We start from the raw sequence: 23,813 nt of genomic DNA, 5'->3' as shown, positions 1-23,813 counted from the left end.
TAAATGCCATAAAAAAATCTAATTGATTTGTATCTTCCTCAGTGTTTAGAACTGTGTTTGGCACATAATAAGTGCTTAAAAAACCCATAAAAATAAAGCAAACAAACAAGCACTCGTCTAAGCATTGAGGTAGATACAAGTTAATCAGGTCAGACATGGTCCCTGTCCCACATGGGGCTCACAGTCTAAGTAGGAGGGAGAACAGATTTTACAGCTGAGGAAACATAGGCACAGAATATTAAGTGACTTGCCCAAGTTCACCCAACAGGTAAATGGTGGAGCCAGGATTAATAGCCAGGTCCTCTGAATCCCAAGCCCGTGCTCTTTCCACTAGACCAAACTGCTTCTGTTGTTGTTGTTGCCCTTATTCCACAATGTCTACCCGATGACTATGAGCACTCAGAGAGGCCAATACAGTGTCTGCTGCCTTTCACTGAAAACTACAGATCTTCTTATGTCAATAAGAAAAAAGCTGTAGTTTCACCTCCGCTTTTCAGGCTAAGGGATTATAGCTGCCAAGCTCCCAAATGGTTACCGAAGGAAAATGGCTGAAAACCTTTTACTTTAGATTTTGGTATTTAAATGCCATGTGGTTCTGGCCCCCTTCTCTATTTGAAACTTTAAAGCACCCAGTTCCCAAATGGTCCCACTCTAGTGAAGAGAACACATTTTATGACACCAGTTTCCTTTTAAGTTTTTTCTGGGGTTCTAGATTTTTTCTAGAAAGATGGAATGATTTGAGGAAAGAGGGAATGAAAAATCATCCAAAATGATTTAAAAACCCTTGCTCCCGGGAAAAAAAAAAAAAAAAAGCCAGCCAAAATACTAAAGGCTACATGAGAGATTTCGCTGGAGAAAGGACCCAAAGATAATAGCTGCATATATCTGTGACTCTAGGATAGCCTGCTCTAACAATAATAATGATTATTACTATTATGGTATTGCTCTGGCCACTGTATTGGAGAACCGTGTGAAGAAAGCCCAACTCTGAGATGCTCTTTGCTCCGTCATTTCCCCGATATAACTTTTGATAGCATCTGACCGTTCTGACCTCTTCAAACTCCCTCAATCCGCTCTCTCTGATCAGCCCATACCTGTCCTTTCTTCCCAGCACCCCCCCGCAATCCCCTTCCATCTAACCCCTTGATCCCCTCTCCACCCTTCTTTCCCAGTGCCACCCCTCATCCCCCTTCCACAGCACCAGCCCGTCAGCTCTCTCCCATCCAAGTGAGCCAAGTGAGGACTGTGGAACCTCCGCTCCATCATGGCAAAGGTTCCTTACATCCTCAGCTTGTTCTTGGCCCAGTCACTGCTCCTCCTCCTCATCACTGAAACCTGACTCTCCCCAGATGACACAGTCTCCCCTGATGCTCTCTCTGGGGGTGGGGGGAGGAGGTGAGGGGGCTCATTCTTTTCCTATTTCCCAAGGTGCATTGGGAAAGGGCAGGAGTTGGCTTCCTTCTTGCTCCCCAATGCCATTTTTGCACCATCCCACCTCCCATATCCCTCTCTTTCCCTTCTTTTGAAGTTCATATCATCTGCCTCTACCACCCACTCCAGTTACTAATCACGCTCATCTACCACCACCGAGACTCCTCCTCCAACTTTCTGAATATTTAATCCCTTTTTCCGCATTCCTTCTCTCTTCTCTCCATACCTACATTGATCTTTGGGGACTTCAGTACCTATTTAGATGGTCCTGACGACCCTTCTCCTACGCGCTTCATCTCACTCCTCAACTCCACTGACCTCCTGCTCTACCCCACCTCACCTACTCACCAACTTGGACACATGCTCATGATTATTATTATTATTATTATTATTATTACAATTTCTATATTTGTTAAGCACTTACTGACAAACACTATTCTAAGCACTGAGGTAGGTACAACTTAATCATGCCTCTGATATTTTGGACCACCCCCTTCTACTGGAAATTTTTATCTAACCTTAGCTTCACTGACACTGTCCTCTCCTGGTTCTCTTACTATCTCTCTGGCTGCTCATTTTCAATCTGTTTGTCAGGCTCCCTCTCCGCCTCCCACCCCCTAACTGTGGGAGTCCTTCAAGGTTCAGTTCTGGAACCCCTTCTATTCTTCATCTACACCCACTCCTTTGGAGAACTCATCCATTCCCTTGGTTTCAACTATCATCTCTATGTGGATGATTTCCAAATCTAAATCTCCAATCCTGATTTTCTCCTTCCTTGAAGACTTGTATTTCCTCCTACGTTCAGGACATCTCTACTGGGATGTCACATCAACACCTCAAATTTAACATATTCAAAACAGAATGCTACATCTTCCCACCCAAACCCTGTCATCCCCCGATTTGCCATCACTGTAGACGGCACCACCAGCCTCCCTGGCTCATAATAATAATAATAATAATAATAGCATTTACTAAGCAGTTACTATGTGCAAAGCACTGTTTTAAGCGCTGGGGAGGTCACAAGGAGATGTTTGTCCCACAGGGGGCTCACAGTCTTAATCCCCATTTTACAGATGAAGTAACTGAGGCCCAGAGAAGTTAAGTGACTTGCCCAAAGTCACACAGCTGACAATTGGCAGAGCCCGGAGCCAACCTATAGGCTTGGCATTATTCTTGACTCATCTCTCTCATTTAACCCACATATGCAGTCTGCTATCAAATCCTGTGGGTTCTACCTTTACAACATCACCAAAATCTGCCCTTTCCTCTCACCCAAACTGCTACAACACGGATCCAAGCCCTTATCCTATTCCTCCTTGAGTACTGCATCAGCTCCCTTGCTGACCTCCCTGCCTCCTGCCTCTCCCTACTCTACTTCATACTTCACTCTGCCGCTCAGATCATTTTTCCAAAAAAAGTTGTCTGTCTCCCCGCGCCTAAAGAACCTATAGTAGTTGCCTATCCACCTTTGCATCACACCAAAACTCCTCACCAATGCCTTTAAACAGTGTGGCTTAGTGGAATCAGCATGGGCTTGGGAGTCAGAGGTCATGGGTTCTAATCCCGGCTCCACCACTTATCAGCGTGTGACTTTGGGCAAGTCACTTAACTTCTCTGTGCCTCTGTTACTTCATCTGTAAAATGGGGATTAAGGTTGTGAGCCCCACGTGGGACAACCTGATTACCTTGTATCTACCCCAGTGCTTAGAACAGTGCTTGGCACATAGTAAGCACCTAACAAATACTATTATTATTTAAAGCACCCAGTCACCTTGTTCCCTTCTATCTTACCTCACTGATTTCCTATGACAACCCAGAGCTCTCTGCCCGTCTAACGCCAACCTACTCACTGTATCTCGATTGTGTCTTGTCTTGCCGTCGACTCCTCACCCACATCCTTCCTCTGGCTTGGAACTCCCTCCCCTTTCATATCCAAAAGACCACCACTCTCCCCAACTTCAAAGCTATATTAAAATCACATCTTCTCCAACAGGCCTACCCTAAGTCATCAATCATATTTATTGAGCGCTTACTATGTGCAGAGCACTGTACTAAGCGCTTGCGTAGTACAAATTGGCAACATATAGAGACAGTCCCTACCCAACAGTGGGCTCACGTCTAAAAGGGGGAGACAGAGAACAAAACCAAACATACTAACAAAATAAAATAAATAGAATAGATATGTACAAGTAAAATAAATAAATAAATAAATAAATAGAGTAATAAATATGTACAAACATATATACATATATACAGGTGCTGTGGGGAAGGGAAGGAGGTAAGATGGGGGAGGGAGAGGGGGACGAGGGGGAGAGGAAGGAAGGGGCTCAATCTGGGAAGGCCTCCTGGAGGAGGTGAGCTCTCAGTAGGGCCTTGAAGGGAGGAAGAGAGCTAGCTTGGTGGATGGGCAGAGGGAGGGCATTCCAGGCCCGGGGGATGACATGGGCCGGGGGTCGATGGCGGGACAGGCGAGAACGAGGTACGATGAGGAGATTAGCGGCGGAAGAGCGGAGGGTGCGGGCTGGGCTGTAGAAGTAGAGAAGGGAGGTGAGGTAGGAGGGGGCGTGATGGACAGCCTTGAAGCCCAGGGTGAGGAGTTTCTGCCTGATACGCAGATTGATTGGCAGCCACTGGAGATTTTTGAGGAGGGGAGTAATATGCCCAGAGCGTTTCTGGACAAAGATAATCCGGGCAGCAGCATGAAGTATGGATTGAAGTGGAGAGAGACACGAGGATGGGAGATCAGAGAGATCAGTCCTCATTTCCCCTATTCCCTCTCTCTTCTGTATCAAATCAAATCACTTTGATTTGTATGCTTTACTCACCCCACTCTCAACTCTGTGACACTTATGTACATATCCATAATTTATTTTAATGTCAGTCTCCCCTTCTAGACAGTAGGGGGTCCTTGTGGAGGGAACATGTCTCCCAGTTCTGTTAAACTGTACTCTCCCAAGTACTTAACACAGTGCTCTGCCTATAGCAAGTACTCGATAATTACGATTGATTGAGTGATGTTTGATCTTATCATCACTAGTAACTGAACGAACTTCAACCTCATCAACTCTGAAATTCCACTCTCTGATCATAATCTCCTGATCTACCTTCTCTTCCATGCACATCTGTCCTGTTCCCCCCACAGAGACCTCCTATCTTTTAATCGCTTCCAGTTTTCCTATGTCATGCCCCATTTGGTCTCCAAACTTACTTAACCTACCTTCCCTTGACCCATAAATCTAAGCCCTCAACACCACTCTTTCTGCTGAGCTCAACTCCTTGAGTTCCCTGTCCCTCTGGCAATCTCAGACCGCCAATCTCAGACCATCAACTTGCAACTCTGAATCATGTCCATATTTTGCTCCCCCTACTCTCGTGTGTGAGTGTGGAGTGCTGCTGGTGGTAATTCAGACAGCATGTCGACTCGTCCATAATAATAATAACAGTAGAGGTATTTGTTAAGCACTTACTATATGGTAAAGACTGTACTAAGCTCTGGAGTAGATACAAGATAAAAATATCCCACATGGGACGTGTCACAGTCTAAGTAGGAGGGAGAACAGGTATTGAATCCCCATTTTATAGGTGAGGGAACTGAAGCCCTGAGCAGTTAGATTACTTGCCCAAGGTCACACAGCAGGTATGTGGTGGAGTCGGGATTAGACACCAGGTCCTCTGATTCACAGGCTCTTGCTTTTTATACTAGACCATGCTGTTTTTTCCATGTCTAAGTCATCCTCACCTGCTTTAATGCTGCCCTCTCCTCTGCCCAGAAACAGTGCTTCTTCCATGTCCATGCCAGAGACAGCTGTTTAAGATGTTTAATTCCCCCCTCAAATCCTCTGTCCTCCCATCTCTTACCCCTAAAGATCTTGGCACAAACTTCAACAATAAAATTGAAACCATCAGGTGTGATTCCCCCTAAAATCTCCCCTCCTCCTCTCTAGTCCACCTCCCACATCCTCTCAAAATCCACCCCCTCCACCTTTTTCTCCAACCCATCCCTTAACACCTTATCAAAACACTTGCTCCCTCCCTTCTCCCCTTTGACAGCCATTTTCAACTGTTCGCTTTCCAATGGTTTCTTCCCCCCCTCCTTTCAAACATACCCAGGCCTTCCCTATCCTGAAAAAAAAAACATGCCTGACCCCAAGTCTCCCTTCAGTTATGACCCCATCTCCCTCCTATTATTCCTTTCCAAACTCCTCAGTGAGTTGCCTACACCCTTTAATAATAATAATAATAATAATAATAATAATAATAATAATAATAATGGCATATGTTAAGTGCTTACTATGTGCAAAGCACTGTTCTAAGCACTGGGAAGGATACAAGGTCATCAGGTTGTCCCACGTGGGGCTCACACTCTTAATCCCCATTTAACAGATGAGGTGACTGAGACACAGAGAAGTCAAGTGACTTTCCCAAAGCCACACAGCTGACAATTGGCAGAGCTGGGATTCGAACCCATGACCTCTGACTGCCAAGCCCGTGCTCTTTCCAGTGAGCCATGCTGCTTCTCACGCTTTGCTTCCACTTCCTCTCGGCCAGTTCTCTCTTTGACCCCCTCCGATCTGGCATCCATCCCCTTTACTTGATGGAAACTCCCCTCTCTGAGGCCACAGTTAACCTCCCTCTTACAAAATCCAGTGGCCTCTACTTCATCCTGTTCCTCCTTGACCTCTCAGCTGCCTTTGACACTGTTGACCATCCCCTTCTCCTGGAAACATTATCCAACCTCGGCTTCACAGACACTGTCCTCTCCTGGTTCTCCTCCTGTCTCTCTGGTTGTTGCTTCAGTCTCTTTCACAGACTCCTCCTAGGCCTCCCACCCCTAACTGTGGGAGTCCCCCAGGGGTCAATTCTGGGTCCCCTTCTATTCTCCATCTACACCCAGTCCCTTGGAGAACTCATTTGCTCCTATGGCTTCAATTACCATCTCTACGCGGGTGATTCCCAAATCTCCCTCTACAGCCCCGACCTCTCTCCTTCTCTGCAGTTTCACATTTCCTCCTGCCTTCAGGACATCTTTCCTAGATGTCCACCAACACCTCAAACCTGTTATGTCCAGAATGGAACTCCTCATCTTCCCATTCAAACTTTGTCCTCCCTATATCTTGCCTATCACTGTAGACAATTCTGCTATCCTCCCTGTCTCACAAGCCTGTAACTTTGGCATTATCCTTGACTCATCTCTCTCATTTAGCCCACATATTCAATCTGTTACAAAATCCTATTGGTTGTCCCTTCTCAACATTGCTAAAATCCATTCTTTCCTCTCCATCCAAACTGCGACTATTCGGATCCAAGCCCTGTTGTATCCCACCTTGATTACTGCATCAGCCTCCTTGTTGCTTCCTGCTTCCTGTCCCTCCCCACTCCAGCCCATACTTTATTCTGCTGCCCAGATCATTGTTGTAAAACAACATTCAGTCCACATCCACCCTCTCCTTAAGAACCCCAGTGGTTGCCTATCCACCTCTACATCATGCAGAAGGTTCTTAATGCTTACCATGTGTCAAGCACTGTTCTGAGCCCTGGAGTAGATAGAAATCAATCCCTCCCTGCCCACATGGGGCTCATAGTCTAAGTAGGACTATGAGCCTTCTTTCCTCTCCCCCTCCTTCTTTCCTCTCCCCCTCGTCCCCCTCTCCATCCCCCCGTCTTACCTCCTTCCCTTCCCCACAGCACCTGTATATATGTATATATGGTTGTACATATTTATTACTCTATTTATTTATTTATTTATTTATTTATTTTACTTGTACATTTCTATCCTACTTATTTTATTTTGTTGTATGTTTGGTTCTGTTCTCTGTCTCCCCCTTTTAGACTGTGAGCCCACTGTTGGGTAGGGACTGTCTCTATGTGATGCCAATTTGTACTTCCCAAGCGCTTAGTACAGTGCTCTGCACATAGTAAGCGCTCAATAAATACGATTGATTGATTGATTGATAGGAGGGAGAACAAGTATTGAATCCCCATTTTACAGTTAAGGAAACTGAGGCACCACAAAGTTAAGTGACTAGCTCAAGGTCACACAGCAGAGAAGTGGCAGAGTTGAAATTAGAACTCAGATCCTCTTTCTCCTAGGTTTGTGCTCTTTCCATTAGGCCACAGTGTTTCCCTCCTCGTACCGTACCTCGTAGATTTCCTTCTACAACCAAGCCCACATACAACTCCTTTCTCCCCAGAATGGCACTTATTCTCAGTCTCCTTCACGGGCTCTTCCTCTGTCTCCCACCCCATAACTGTGGGGTCCCTCAAGGTTCAGTTCTGGGTCCCCTTCTAATCTCCACCTACACCCAATCTCTTGGAGAACTCATTCACTGCTATGGCTTCAACTACCACTTCTATGCAGATGATCCCCAAATCTCCATCTCCAGCCTTAATCTCTCTCCCCCTCTCTGCAGTCTTACGTTTCTTCCTGCCATCAAGACATCTCTACTTGGATGTCCTCCTGTCACCTCAAGCATAACATGTCCAAAACAGAACTGCTTATCTTCCCACCCAAACACCGTCCTCCCCATGACTTTCCCATTTCTGTAGATAACTCCTCTCTGTCATTCAACCCACATATTCAATCCATCACTAAATCCTGTTGGTCCCACCTTCAAAACATCGCTAGAATCTGCCCTTTCTTCTCCATACAAACTGCTACCACGTTAGTCCAATCACTCATCCTATCCCACCTGGATTACTGCATTAGCCTCCTTCCTGACCTCCCAGCCTCCTGGCTCTCCCCATTCCAGTCCATATTTAACTCTGCTGCCCAGATCATTTTTCTACAGAAATGTTCAGGATCTGTTTCTCTACTCCTCAAGAAACTTTGGTGGTTGCCCATCCATCTCTGCATTAGAGAAAAACTCCTCACCTTTGGCTTTAAAGCACTCAATCACCTTGCCCCCTCCTATTTCATCTCACTAATCTCTTACTAGAACTCAGTCCTCTCACTTCCCTCCTCTAACACTAACCTTCTCACTGTGCCTCCATCTTGTCTGTCTTGTTGTCGACCCCTCACCCACATCCTGCCTCAGGCCATGAATACCCTCCCTCCTCAAATCTGATAGAAAATTACTCTCCCCCTCTTCAAAGCCTTATTGAAGGCACATCTCCAAGAGGCCTTCCCTGACTAAGCCCCCCTTTCCTCTTCTCCCACTCCCTTCTGTGTCACCCTGATTTGCTCCCCTTGTTCATCCCCCATCCCATCCCCACTTATGTACATATCTGTAATTTATGTATATTAATGCATGTCTCCCCCGACTAGCCTGTAAACTCATTATGGGCAGGCAATGTGTCTGTTTATTATTGAATTGTACTCTTCCAAGTGCTTAGTACAGTGTTCTGCACACAGTAAGGATTCAATAGATATGATTGATTGAATGAATGAATGCCCATTGTCTGTTCCCACTAAAGGAATTTGTTTTGATCTGTGCCTATCCCCCATGTTGTGTTTTTTTGGTTTGTGGCTCTCTGGTTCACGAGGTTTGGCCATCCCCCCAGTGATCTGAAAGAGTTAATCCCCCTCCCAAAGTGCCTAACTTACTACAAAAAGTCATTTTAGATAATGAGAAAGTTGGGCTCATTTCTTTTAATCCCTGAACGTGTTTTTCCAAAGTCTTTTAAATGCTTATTCAAATGAGTTAACCAAAGGGACATAGAACATAACCAGCTGTCCGTAGAGGAAGTTGTGTAGCTTAGAAACAGATTGGATGAGGAGACTTAAGTTTTAAGTACAGCTACCTCCAGCATAGTATCCATGGAAGGAATTTTCTTAAATTATCCACCCTATACTTGAGGATCTAAAGTGTGACTATTGAGGTCCCATCACTTCTAGAATGCCTCACATAAGATGGGCACATTTTGGGGACAAAGAAAGTCATTTTAGAGCTGTTGCTAAATGATGGCAATGATGGTAAAAGCTGTGGGTAAACATTTTGTGTGATGGGGCAGGGTAATCGTATCGAACAGAGTTCCTCCTGTTCCATGTAGGACTCAGGGCCTAGGAGGGAGGAAAAGTCTTTAACCGTATTTTATAGATGGGTGAAACTGAGGGACACAGAAATTAGCTGACTTGGCCAAGGTCACAAAGCAAACGAGTGGCAGGTCTGGAACTAGAAATCAAGTCTCTTGCCTTTCCCAATAGGCCACTGACCATCCTTCAACTATAATCTGACATACTGGACTGCCTCTGCCTTTAGAACAGAAGCCCCTTATGGGCAGGGAATGTGTCTGTTTATATTGTACTCTCCCAAGTACTTAGTACAGTGCTGTGTACACAGTAAGCACTCAGTAAATGACTATCTGAATGAATGAATGAATGGACAGTAAAACCAAGAGTAAGAGGCTGCTTTAGTATTTTACCGCATATGTATAAAAGCTTCTGACAGGGCTTTTGTCTGGGAAGGAGGTGTGGCTTGAGATAGGCCAGGTGCCCCTTTCCACACTTCCCAGATTAATGAATACTTTGTACACTCTCAAAAAAGCAGAATTTTATTAGTCGGCATTTTCCTTGCAATGATAACTGGAAGGTAGCACTCTCTATTGTCTTCTGAAAGTGGTAGACTGGAGAGCACCAAAGTGTGTCTCTGTTCACCTTTGCATGTTCAGCTCATTATGTCCAAAATCGCACCCCTTACTTTCTTCCTCCTTACTTTCCCAACACAATTGACAACAGTACCATGTTCTCCTTCTCTCAAGTCCTTAGCTTTAACTTAATCCTCTACCCTTCTCTCCTTTATCCCTTGGCCACGTGGTCTCCTTCAGTTGTTTTCTTCTCCACAACATTTCCAGGATCCGTCTCATCACCTCCATCTAAACAACTGCCATGCTGGTCCAGATACTCATCATAAGTTAACTACTGCAACAGCCTCCACACTGACCTCCCAGCCTCCAGCCTCTCCCCTGTCCAGTCCATACTTTCCTCTACTTGTGGATCATTTTTCCATGCATGTGAACGTTGCCCCACACCATTCATTCATTCATTCATTCAATCGTATTTATTAAGCGCTTACTGTGTGCAGAGCACTGTACTAGGTGCTGGAATGCCCTCCCTCTGCCCATCCGCCAAGCTAGCTCTCTTCCTCCCTTCAAGGCCCTACTGAGAGCTCACCTCCTCCAGGAGGCCTTCCCAGACTGAGCCCCCTCCTTCCTCTTCCCCTCGTCCCCCTCTCCATCCCCCCGTCTTACCTCCTTCCCTTCCCCACAGCACCTGTATATATGTATATATGTTTGTACGTATTTATTACTCTATTTATTGTACTTGTACATATCTATTCTATTTATTTTATTTTGTTAATATGTTTGGTTTTGTTCTCTGTCTCCCCCTTCTAGACTGTGAGCCCACTGTTGTGTAGGGACTGTCTCTATAAGTTGCCAACTTGTACTTCCCAAGTGCTTAGTACAGTGCTCTGCACACAGTAAGCACTCAATAAATATGATTGATTGATTGATTGATTGCTTGGGAAGTACAAGTCGGCAACATGTAGAGATGGTCCCTACCCAACAACAAGCTCACAGTCTAGAAGGGGGAGACAACCAAACAAACCTTCAATGATAATAATAATAATAATAATAATAATAATTCTGGTATTTAAGTCATTCTTTCAATCATATTTATTGAGTGCTTTCTGTGTGCAGAACACTGTACTAAGCACTGTGCACCAGGCACTGTACTCAGTGCTGGGGTGTATACAAACAAATCCCATGTTGGGCTCACCGTCAATCCCCATTTTACATATGAGGAAACTGAGGCACAGAGAAGTGAAGTGACTTGCCTAGAGTCCCAAAGCAGACCAATGGCAGAGCTGGGATTAGAACCCACAACCTTCTGACTCCCGTGGCTGTGCTCTGTCCACTACGCGATGGTATTCTAGATTGTGAGCCCATTGTTGGGTAGGGACCGTCTCTATATGTTGCAGACTTGTACTTCCCAAGCGCTTAGTACAGTGCTCTGCACTTAGTAAGTGCTCAATAAATGTGATTGACTGACTGAAGGCATAGAGGTCATTATTTATTTTATTTGTACATATTCTATTTATTTTCTTTTGTTAATATGTTTTGTTTTGTTGTCTGTCTCCCCCTTCTAGACTGTGAGCCCGCTGTTGGGTAGGGACTGTCTCTATATGTTGCCAACTTGTACATCCCAAGCGCTTAGTACAGTGCTCTGCACACAGTAAGTGCTCAATGAATACGATTGAATGAATGAATGAATCGGGGACTAGCCTACCTCCCTTTCCCAGGGCTGGCAGCAGGAAGCCCTCTCCTGTGCCCATGGTTGCCCAGGTCCACGTGTCTCCTCAGTGCCTGAAGTTTCTCCCCCAGCGTCTACCCCAAGGTCTGAGGCCTTAGCAGTATTTAATAAGTCCTTAACAAGGTGAAAAATCCCGTTCAAGCTGCCTTTCCTTGGATCAACTACTTTCCCCCTCTAGAACCTTCTGTATTTTCCCTGTACCTCCCAGAGATTCATTCATTCAGTCATATTTATTGAACGCTTACTATGTGCAGAGCACTGTACTAAGCGCTTGGGAAGTACAAGTCGGCAGCATATAGAGATGGTTCCTACCCAACAGTGGGCTCACAGTCTAGAAGGGGGAGACAGACAACAAAACAAAACATGTAGAGATCACATTCCTATATCCTTAGGGGCAGGACCCTCACTTTTCCAGAGTCCTAACTGCTGGACTCTGAACCTCCAGGAATCCTCTCTGATCCCTCCTTGTGTCCATGTAGGGTCCACAGTACAAGCTCTCCCCGTGTCCCATTCTCCCAGGCACACAGCTTTCTCATCCTCACCTCAGTATGACTGATGATCTCCTCTTCTTCCCTCAACATGGCCCCACTTCTTCCTCCCTGATCCTTCTCTCTGATGGGTTTGGCTAAGTCTTCAGGGAGGGGAGACCACAGAGTGATTCTCCTTGCTCCCTCTTCCCTTTTTTAACTGTGGGGGCCAGTAATAATAGTAATAATAATTGTGGTATTTGTTAAGCACTTAATATGTGCCAGGCACTGTATTAAGTGCTGGGGTGGATGCAAGCAAACCAGTTTGGACACAGTCCCTCTCCCATGTGAGGCCCACAGTTTCCTTCCCCATTTTACAGATGAGGTAGCTGAGGCCCAGGGAAGTGAAGTGACTTGCCCAAGGCCACCCAGCAGACAAGTGGCAGAGGTGGGGTTAAAACCCATGACCCTCTGAATCCCAGGCCCATGCTCTATTCACTGTGCCACGCTGCTTCCCCAACTGGTCCTCACACTTGCCCACAAGGAGCTCCCCCTTCCCCCTCTTAGATTTATAGCCCCTGAGAGACAAGGACCATGTATATATGTTTGTACATATTTATTATTCTATTTATTTATTTATTTTATTTGTACATATTTATTCTATTTATTTAATTTTGTTAATATGTTTTGTTTTGTTGTCTGTCTCCCCCTTCTAGACTGTGAGCCCGCTGTTGGGTAGGGACCGTCTCTATATGTTGCCAACTTGTACTTCCCAAGTGCTTAGTACAGTGCTCTGCACACAGTAAGCGCTCAATAAATATGATTGAATGAATGAATGAATGTCCAATTCCCACCTTTTTATTGCCTCCCAGGGCTTAGTACAGTGCTCTGCATAAGTAATAATAATAATAATGATGGCATTTGTTAAGCACTTACTATGTGCAAAGCATTGTTCTAAGCGCTGGGGAGGGGATATAAGGTGATCAGGTTGTCCCATGTGGGGCTCACAGTCTTAATCCCTATTTTGCAGATGAGGTAACTGAGGCACAGAGAAATTAAGTGACTTGCCCAAGGTCACACAGCTGACAATTGGCAGAGCCAGTATTTGAACCCATGACCTCTGACTCCCAAGCCCGTGCTCTTTCCATTGAGCCACGCTGCTTCTGCATGTAGTAAGAGCGAATAAATATTATCACTACTAGTACTACTACACCCCAGTTGCAAACTTCATTTCTTTCTAGTGAACCTGTTCACTATTTCTTGTTCTCATCTCCCCAGTCAAGTTCTTATTCACTCTCTCCCTTAGGCCTGAAACTCCTCCCCCAACCTCCCACCCCTAATATCAAAGACCACTGTTTCAAAACCCTTTCTGAAATCACACCCCATCCGGGAGGCCTTCCTTGATTAATCTCTCATCTCCTTACCACATATCCTTCTATCACTTCAGCATTTCTAGTTCACCTAAGGACTTGGGTATTCACACTTCCACTCACCCCTTTAGCATTTTGTACATCCTATCACTTTCTCCTATCTGTAAGTTATTTATGTATCTATGTCTCCCGCTATATTGTAAGCTCCCTGAAGGCAGAGGCTGTTTCTACTATGTTATACTCTCCCAAGTGCTTAGCATAGTGATTTGCACAGTTAGCCCTCAATAAATTATTATTATTATCAAGATTAATTTTGCTTCACTTGGCACCTTGTTCATGGGAAAAAGTTACTAGCCTCCAAAATGACATACTAATAGCATTTTTAAAGTGCTTTGAAAATTCCACCTTATCTTTTAAAATATTACCACCATTGTTACTCTTAAATGCTTCCTTTGAGCTTTGCAGTAGACATAAAATAAGCATTTAAACCACATTTTCTGTCCTCCAAAGGACTTCAGTCTAATTTGGGGAAGGCAAGGTGTGTAATAGGAGTGAGTTACAAACACTGAGAACAATTAAAGATTAAAGAACTCAACATTTAAGATTAAAGAATAATATTTGAAATTAACATTTTTCCCCAGACAGTAAGCTCCTTGTGGGCGGGGAGCATGCCTACCAACTCTGTTACAGGGTACTCTCCCACACACTTAGCAGAGTGCTCTGCACTCAGTAAACTCAATTGGTTGATTCATTGACTGAAAACAAGCTGCTAAAAAGTATTTGGAAGGGGGAAGGTTCCTGGTTTCTCCGTGCTTCAGTTTGTTGCTGTATTGTACTCTCCCAAGCGCTTAATACAGTGCTTTGCACGCAGTAAGTGCTCAATAAATACGATTGATTGAATGAATGCTTCAGGGCACCATGGTCTTTGGCTTCAGACAGCCACAAGTTCTAAGTTCTAAGAATCATTGGAAGTTCTTGGCAGGAGGCTGGACAGGGAACAGAGAGTGGTGGAAAAGTCGGGTGGTGGGAGGGGTTGGTGTCCCTAGATAAAAGATTTTTGCCTGCACTGCTATTGCTCCACTGCAGTAGACACAACTGCCAAGTAGGCAACCAGAGCACATTTTTGATTCCTGAGTGCAGTATTTAACTTAGCATTTAATCATTCATCCTGATATCAAATAATAATAATCATAATAATGGCATTTATTAAGTGCTTATTCATTCATTCAATCAATTGTATTTACTGAGCGCTTACTGTGTGCAGGGCACTGTACTAAGCGGTTGGGAAGTACAAGTTGGCAACATATAGAGACGGTCCCTACCCAACAACGGGCTCACAGTCTAGAAGGGGGAGACAGACAACAAAACAAAACATGTGGACAGGTGTCAAGTTGTCAGAACAAATAGAATTAAAGCTAAATGCACATCATTAACAAAATTATAGAATAGTAAATATGTACAAGTAAAATAAATAGAGTAATAAATGTGTACAAACATATATACAGGTGCTGTGGGGAGGGGAAGGAGGGAGGATGGGGGGATGGGGAGGAGGAGAGGAAAAAGGGGGCTCAGTCTGGGAAGGCCTGCTTGGAGGAGGTGAGCTCTCAGTAGGGCTTTGAAGGGAGGAAGAGAGCTAGCTTGGCAGATGTGTGGAGGGAGGGCATTCCAGGCCAGGGGGAGGACCCCCAGCGGGACACGTGAGAACGAGGTACATTGAGGAGATTAGCGGCTGAGGAGCAGAGGGTGCAGGCTGCACTGTAGAAGGATAGAAGGGAGGTGACGTAGGAGGGGGCGAGGTGATGGAGAGCCTTGAAGCCAAGAGTGAGGAGTTTTTGCTTGATGCGTAGGTTGACAGGCAGCCGCTGGAGATTTTTGAGGAGGAGAGTAACATTCCCAGAGTGTTTCTGCACAAAGATGATCTGGGCAGCAGCATGAAGTATAGACTGAAGTGGGGAGAGACAGGAGGATGGTAGATCAGAGAGGAGGCTGATGCAGTAATACAGTCGGGTTAGGATGAAAGATTGAACCAGCAAGGTAGCGGTTTGGATGGAGAGGAAAGGGCGGATCTTGGCAATGTTGTGGAGGTGAGACCGGCAGGTTTTGATGGATGTGAGAGGTGAACGAGAGAGTGGAGTTGAGGAAGACACCAAGGTTGCGGGCTTGTGAGACGGGAAGGATGGTAGTGCTTACTATGTGCAAAGCACTGTTCTAAGTGCTGGGGAGGTTACAAGGTGATCAGGTTGTCCCATGGGTGGCTCACAGTCTTAATCCCCATTTTATAGATGAGGCAATTGAGGCACAGAGAAGTTAAGTGACTTCCCCTAAGTCACACAGCTGACAATTGGCAGAGCTGGGATTTGAACCCATGAACTCGGACTCCAAAGCCTGTGCTCTTTCCACTGAGCCACTCTACTTCTCAGTGCATGAAATGCAGGAAATGCATTTCCTGTTCCTAATTCATTCAATCATATTGAACACTTACTGTGTGCAGGGCACTGTATTAATCACTTGCACTGTACTAAGAGCTTATATGCTTGGTATATGCCTTCAGGATTTTCTCTAGCCAGCTTGCTTTTGATTCTGTGAAAGTCAGGAAAGGAGGAAGTGTAATCATGGAGACAAAAGTATTAAATAAGGTCAGTCAGTGGTGTTTATTGAGCACCTACTGTGTTCTGTATTCTTGGGCAGTACACCTGAAGTGAAAGTCCCAGCCCCTGCCCTCAAAGAGTTTACAGTCTAGTGGTTGATGTCTGTGTCACATGATAAAGATTTTCTGGGGTTCGTTTGGCATAAAGTAGCATCAGTCCAGGACCAATGAAGAAAACCCGATTATTCAGTTTCTAAGTGATAGATACCATATGTCTGCTTAGTTTTCTTGTTTAAGGGGAAAAAATAGTAAAGTGGGATATCTATGCTAAGTAGAAGCTTGTTAAAATAGATCTGCTTTCCTTTAATACTTAAAAACAACTTAGTTGAGTAAACAATGAAATATAGCAGATCAGCGAAGAAAACATTTTAATCATTTGCCTCCCTCCTGCATCAAATCCAGGGTACAAGCACTCCCCATCTTCAAAGTTCTCCTGAAATCCCAAGTCCTCCAGGAGGCTTTTCCAGATTAGTTTTTTTATTTCCAGATCATATCCTCCTCTCCTCCACTCATAGCTCCCCATATCACGTTTGGGCAAAATACTTTACACATGTTTCTCTTTAAGCACTTATTTACTCACCTATCAATCTTTCCATTATCTTTTTCCTCCTCTCTGTAAACACCTCCAGACCAAGATTCATGCCTCTGCCTCTACTGTACTTTCCCAGGTGCCTATTTCAATGGTTGTTGTTTCCCCTCTAGATAGACTGTAAGTTCACTGTGGGCAAGGAATGTATCTGTTTATTGCTATTCTGTACTTTCCCACGACTTTAGTACTGTGCTCTGCACACAATAAATGCGCAATAAATACAATTGAATGAATGAATCATGTCTTCATATTTGATTCTCTGGAAAGTCTCACTCCACTTCTGGAGTGAACTTGGTTCAACTCAAGCAACCATTGTTTAGTGTCTCCTAGATACAAAAACAGTTTTGCTAGATTTGCACAAAGAATGGTTTTAATCATCCCAAGTGCTCTTTACTTTTAAAATTGATCCAGGTTCATTAAATTCAGAGCTAAGCAATAGCAAAGGTTTAATTCCTGAGAGTAATTTGGATTTTGGTTACTGTCATTTTTCTAAAAAAAATGTTCAGGCCACTTCACTCCTCAAGAACCTCCAGTTGTTGCCCATCCAATCAATCAATGGTATTTATTGAGCGCTTACTGTGTGCAGAGCACTGTACTAAGCACTTGGGAAGTACAAGTTGGCAACATCCACCTCTGCATCAAACAGAAATTCCTCATCATTGACTTTAAAGCACTCAGTCAGCTCTTCCCCACCTACCTTACTTCACTGATTTCCTAATACAGCTCAGCCCACATACTTTGCCCCTCTGACGCCAACCTACTCCCTGTATCTTGATCCCATCTACCTCTTCACTGACTCTCTCACCCACATCTTGCCCCTGGCCTGAGTGCCCTCCTTCTTCAGCTTGGCCTAGTGGAAAGAGCCCGTGCTTGGAAGTCAGAGGTTGTGTGTTCTAACCTCGGTTCCGCCACTTGTCAGCCGTGTGACTTTGGGCAAGTCGTTTAACTTCTCTGTGCCTCAGTTACCTCATCTGTAAAATGGGGATTAAGACTGTGAGCCCCACATGAGACAACCTGATCACCTTGTATCTACCCCAGCACTTAGAGCAGTGCTTGGCACATAGTAAGCGCTTAACAAATACCATCATCATTATTATTATTATTCATATCCAAAAGATGGTCACTCTCCCAAGAATGTGTCTGTTTATTGTTATATTGTACTCTTCCAACTGCTTAGTACAGTGTTCTGTGAACAGTAAGCGCTCAATAAATACGATTGAACGAATGAATGAATGCACTTTCAAAGACATTAAAAGCACATCCGCTTCAAGAGGCCTTCCCCTACTAAGCCCTCATTTCCCCTACTCCCTTTCCGTGCTGTCTGACCCTTGCACTTGGATTTGAACCCGTTAATAACTTAATATTCACCCCACCCTCAGATCCATAGCACTTATATACAGACCTGTGATTTATTTTAATGACTGTCTTCCCCTCTGGATTGTAAACTCCTTGAGGGCAGGAAATGTGTCTACCAACTCTGTTGTACTGCACTCTCCCAAACACTCTGTAAAGTACTCTGCACACAGTAAGCACTCATTAAATGAATGATTGAGTGGTTAGTGGTTGAGTGATAAGACCCATTGGTCTTATTTACATGCAGATTAAATTCTCACTGTTCTCAGTGTCATTTATGAACCTTAAGTAGAGGTCATGGGTTCAAATCCCAACTCCGCTACTTGTCAGCTGTGTGACTTTGGGCAAGTCACTTCACTTCTCTGGGCCTCAGTTACCTCATCTGTCAAATGGGGATTAAGACTGTGAGCCCCATGTGGGACAACCTGATCCCCTTGTAACCTCACCAGCGCTTAGAACAGTGCTTTGCACATAGTAAGCACTTAATAAATGCCATTATTATATATGATCAGTTTATGTGCATTGGCCATTTGTATTGTACTATTTAACAGAATATTGAAACAAGTCTAAGATCCTAAAGAATTTATATTCTCTTCGCCATCATCAGTGGTATTTATGGAGCACCTTCTAGCTCAGAACACTAAACTCGGTGCTTGGGAAAACTGTCAAAAGAAGCAAGGCACAAAATCAATCTTCAAGAAGCTTTCAGTCTCACAGAATTTAGTTCTATCCATCTAATGGGGAAATAGTTTTAATATTTCTACAGTACTCTCCATTGGAATTAATTCTTGTGGCATAATAACATTATATTCTTGTTCGTAAGTCATGATGTTTTGATTATAGATTTGCGATCTTTTACCACCAAGAATGTATGAAATTAGCAATTTAAACCCCTGAAGAATCAGAGGAAGTGTGTAGGGGTATGAAAAGTGTAAATAAAGACATCTGTCTCTATTTCTTCCTCCGGAATATTCCAGTGAATTTTCTGACTCGATGAGCTGGCTACGTTTTGCAGGGTTCTGCTTGCATAACCGAATGTTAATATAAAAAAGGTTATTTTTGAAATCCTAGGGATTCAGAACGGTTTCTTTGACTTGCTGTCATAATGGGAAATTCGCTATCTTTCTCTAGTTGTAATAATAATTGCAATGAACTATGAAATATGTCAATTTAAAATAGTATTTCATTAGCTTTCCTTTCCAATTTAAGCATTCTTCATGCTAAAAGATACATGTAGCAATACCTCGCTTTTTTATTTTGAAACTGGGATTAGGTCAGGGAAAGGAAATGGGGAGAGGGTCATCTCTGTTTAAATCACATTTGGTTTCTCTTAGACTCGCGGCCAGTACAAAACAAGGGGCACTGAGGTTGGGATAATGTTAGGTCCCTTGCATATATGCTAAGCTCTTATGAAGGATATAAACCTCCCAAATGAACTAATGATTTCTTTCTTCCTTTTCAGGATTTTGCTTATCATTTTATTGTATTTGTCTTTTATTTTGGAGCCTTTTTATTGGAGGCTGCAGCTACATCTCTGCATAATTTGCAATGCAATGCCACTCAGAGCCCTCTGGATCCTAACCAGTATAATGTCAATGTAGCTGCTTCGGTAAGTGTTCGCAGAAGTTTATTTTCGTTTTTGGCAACTCACCTCTCCTCTGCTTCTCCCTTCTCATTTCCCTGGCAATATAAGCGCCGCCTGTGAATAATATGACATAGATGGTTTTGCTGCTTCCATACAAACTGGAGACTATAACTTTTCGAGAGCAACGTTTTAAATCCACATGCCTTAAAGCCACCCATGGCTTTTTTTAATGGTATTTGATAAGCCAGGCTCTTCACTAAGCCCTGGGGTAGCTACAAGTTCATCAGGTTGGATACAGTCCCAAATGGGGCTCACAGTCTTAATCCCCATTTTACCAATGAGGTAACTGGGGCACAGAGAAGTGAAATGATTTGCCTAAGCTCACACAGAAAGAAGTGGAAGAGCCAGAATTAGAACTCAGGTCCTTCCCAGGCCCATGTTTTATCCATTCAGCGCTTATAACAGTGCCTGGCACGTAGTAAGTGCTTAACAAATACCATCATTATTATTATTATTAGGTCACTCTGCTTCTCTATGTAGGGATTCTATGGCTTTGCCACGTGATGATATCATCACATCCCTCTGCCTCCCAAAGTCATCCCTGCTTCATAACAACAGGTTTTACTGCCTTTTTTGTGCACCAAGCCAGATGTGTTGTGATTAAACAGGCATGACAAATGCTTGTTTCCTTCCTCCCATAAACTTTTCATAAAGATTTTTAGCCTCAAGCTTAATAGCCCTTGGAAAAATGGCATCAACCAAATGCCCCTTAGACACAGACAGGACAGACCACCCCTCCTAAGCCTCCCCCCACCCCACTCCTTCCCCCCGGCCCCTGTGAGTTTTTCTCCCTTGCTCCTGTAGAGTACAGCAAATGTTGCTCAGGAGCCAGAGGGTGGAGAGGAGGAGGAGAGGGAGGAGAGAGCAGGGGAAGTGGTGAGAGGAATTTAGGGGTGATGTCTACCCTCTTCCAGGAGCAGAGCCTGAAGGGTGGGAGGGAGGGAAAGAAGGGGTCTTGGCATCAACTTTGCTCTCAAAACTGCCACTGAAGTGCTGGTACAGAAGAGGATCTCCATCCTAGAGGCCACTTTCTCTCTAGGACCAGGGCTGGGACCCGCAGATCCAAATTCATTTAGTTTGTATATTTTTGGGTAGGATCACTTTCGATAATAATAATAATGATGGCATTTATTAAGTGCTTACTATGTGCAAAGCACTGTTCTAAGTGCCGGGGAGGCTACAAGATGATCAGTTTGTCCCACGGGGGGCTCACAGTCTTAATCTCCATTTTACAGATGAGGTAACTGAGGCCCAGAGAAGTGAAGTGACTTACCCAAAGTCACACAGCTGACAATTGGTGGAGCCGGGATTTGAACCCATGACCACTGACTCCAAAGCCCGTGATCTTTCCACTGAACCATGCTGCTTCTCTCAAATGTCCTTTGTCTATCAAGTTCATGTTATTCCCCAAATTTGTTTTCAACTGAGAAAAGCTTCAGGTTCCAAGGAGAGTCAGATGCAGCTCGTGAGCCAGAGATTGCCACAACCTCTGACCTAATGCCTTAAAACCACATATGCTGCTGGCTTGGGATCCAACTAGTCCCATCCTGACTAATTAACCCCTGGATGTCTCAGATAGAGCCAGCATGGTGGCTCCATTTTGTGGGTTGTCCCTGATTTGGAAACTGTTTTTTAAGATAAATGGTTCACCTCAGATTTCTGGCTGCCACCCTCCAAGCAGTGTGGCTCAGTGGAAAGAGCCCGGGCTTTGGAGTCAGAAGTCATGGTTTCAAATCCTGGCTCTGCCAATTGTCAGCTGTGTGACTTTGGGCAAGTCACTTAACTTCTCTGTGCCACAGTTACCTCATCTGTAAAATGGGAATTAAGACTATGAGCCCTCTATGGGACAACCTGATCACCATGTAACCTCCCCAGCGCTTAGAATAGTGCTTTGCACATAGTAAGTGCTTAATAAATGCCATTATTATTATTATTATTATTAGTGGGGAGAGGACAGTCCAGGGAGTCCAAAGGACCTGGGTTCTAATTCCGACTCTGCCACTTGTCTGTTGTGTGACCTCAGACAAGTCAGTTCACTTCTCTGGGCCTCAGTTACCTCATCTGTAAAATGGGAATTGAGCCTGTGAGCCCCATGTGGGACAGGGTCTGGGTCCAACCTGATTAGCTTGTATCTACCACAGCACTTAGAACAGTGCTTGATGCAAAGGAAGCACTTAACAAATAGCATTGTTGTTATTATTATTCTAACAGATAATTTAATTGATGTTTTGTACTAAATGCTTTTGTCACATCAAGTGGCAAAGGCTATTTGTGAATGAATCCAAGAGATAAATGCTGGTCACTAAATCATTAAGGGAGAATGCTAAAAGGGTGATGAGTACAATGAAGAATCAACTTGGTTTTTGTAGATTGGTGCAAGGAAAGAGCAGATTTGAGTACAAATGTAATCACTCGAATGTATCTCAAGTAAAGCATCATGGTGTTTTGTATATTGGTGCAAGAAAAGAGCAGATTTGAGTACAAATGTAATAGCTCGAATGTATCTCAAAGAAAGCATCATGGTGTTTTGTATATTGGTGCAAGGAAAGAGCAGATTTGAGTACAAATGTAATCACTCGAATGTATCTCAAGTAAAGCATCTTGGTGGAAAGAGCATGAACCTGGGAGTTAGAGGACCTGAGTTCTAATTCCAGTTCCACCAGTTCTCTGCTGCGTGACCTTGGGCAAGTCACTTAACTTCTCTGTGCCTCAGTTATCTCATCTGTAAAATGGGAATTAAGATGGTGAGCCCTATGTGGTATGTGAACTATGCTCAACCTGATTATCTTGTATCTAGTCCAGAACTTAGTACAGTGTCTGGCACACAGTATGCCCTTATAAATACCTTAGAAAACAGAGAGAGCCTGTGGGGAGTCTCCTTAGATTAGAGGGATTTATGAAAGGCACACTTGAAATTGAACTTCTTATGTCAAGTGATGATGCAGCGATGCTTAACTTCTCGGTACCCAATTACCTCATCTGTAAATGGAGATTAAGAAGTGACTCCCATGTAGGACAAAGACTGAGCCCAACCTGATTAGCTTATCTTTACCCTAGCATTTAGTACAGTTCTAAGAACATAGTGAGTGCTTAACAAATATCCGTAAAAAATGAAAAACAAAAACGTTGATATTCTTAAGTAGCTTGGTTAGAACTCAAACTCTTTTTGCTTTCTTTCAGATCTTTGCCTTTGTGACAACGGTGTGTTATGGTTGCAGCTTGGGTCTGGCTCTCCGAAGATGGCGGCCGTAACTCCCCCCCACCCCCCACCCCCACCCCCAACCCTTTCACAACACCTGGGGCCTGGTTTGGTTTATATATTTTTGGGTAGGATCAATTTCGATACCATTTGTCCATCAAGCTCATGTTATTCCCCAAATTTATGTTTTCAACTGAAAAAAGCTAGTTGAAAAGTTTCTCAAGTGAATTTTTGCCATCCTATTACAGGCTGAATTTGTATTTTAAAAATATTTTGAACAGAGGAAGGGCCTTTTATCTCCTGTAAATTCTACATTAGAAGTGGCATCTTAGTCTTTGGAAATCACACTTTTACGTTTGGAGGGTCAATAGATCATCCCTGCCCCCACAAAAAAAAAAAACATTGGGGTTTCAGAGGGCACAAAACAATTCTTCTCATAAATTAGCTGAAACTTTGCTAGGCAGATTTTTCCTGAAAGGATGCCATTTTGCCTTGACATTTTATGAGAGGAAGATTTGTCTGTATGTGGCTTTGACATTTTACTGGGGCTGGCGATCTGAAGAGAGAGCAATAAGGGGATCCTGTTTTGGAAGTGTGCTGCTATGATCTGAGCACCATCACCATCTGGGTTCTGGAAATGGACTCGTTGGCCAGTCAATCAGTGGCATTGATTGAGTGCTTCCTCTGTGCAGAGCACTGTATTAAGTGCTTTGCAGAGTCCAGTACAATAATGATAATAATTGTGGTATTTGTTAAGCACTTACTATGCATCAAGCACTGTACTAAGCACTGGGGTAGATACAAGATCATCGGGTCCCACATGGGACTTACAGTTTAAGTAGGAGGGAGAACAGTTATTGAAT

At 44.0% G+C, this 23,813-nt stretch overlaps 1 protein-coding gene across 1 annotated transcript in view; it reads left to right on the top strand.

The window, feature by feature from the left end:
- Nucleotides 1-23,024, top strand: part of MAL2 (mal, T cell differentiation protein 2) — a 46,009-nt gene extending 22,985 nt beyond the window's left edge. The window contains exons 3-4 of the mRNA XM_038745404.1: nt 19,569-19,715; nt 22,932-23,024. Coding sequence (XP_038601332.1) covers nt 19,569-19,715; nt 22,932-23,003 — 219 coding nt within the window. The 3' untranslated portion in view covers nt 23,004-23,024. The remainder of the gene's footprint in view (nt 1-19,568; nt 19,716-22,931) is intronic.
- Nucleotides 23,025-23,813: the final 789 nt, after the last annotated feature.

This window comes from Tachyglossus aculeatus, chromosome 4 (genome assembly GCF_015852505.1).
Source record: "Tachyglossus aculeatus isolate mTacAcu1 chromosome 4, mTacAcu1.pri, whole genome shotgun sequence".
Taxonomy (NCBI): Eukaryota; Metazoa; Chordata; class Mammalia; order Monotremata; family Tachyglossidae; genus Tachyglossus; species Tachyglossus aculeatus.
This window is presented reverse-complemented; position numbering and strand designations above follow the sequence as displayed.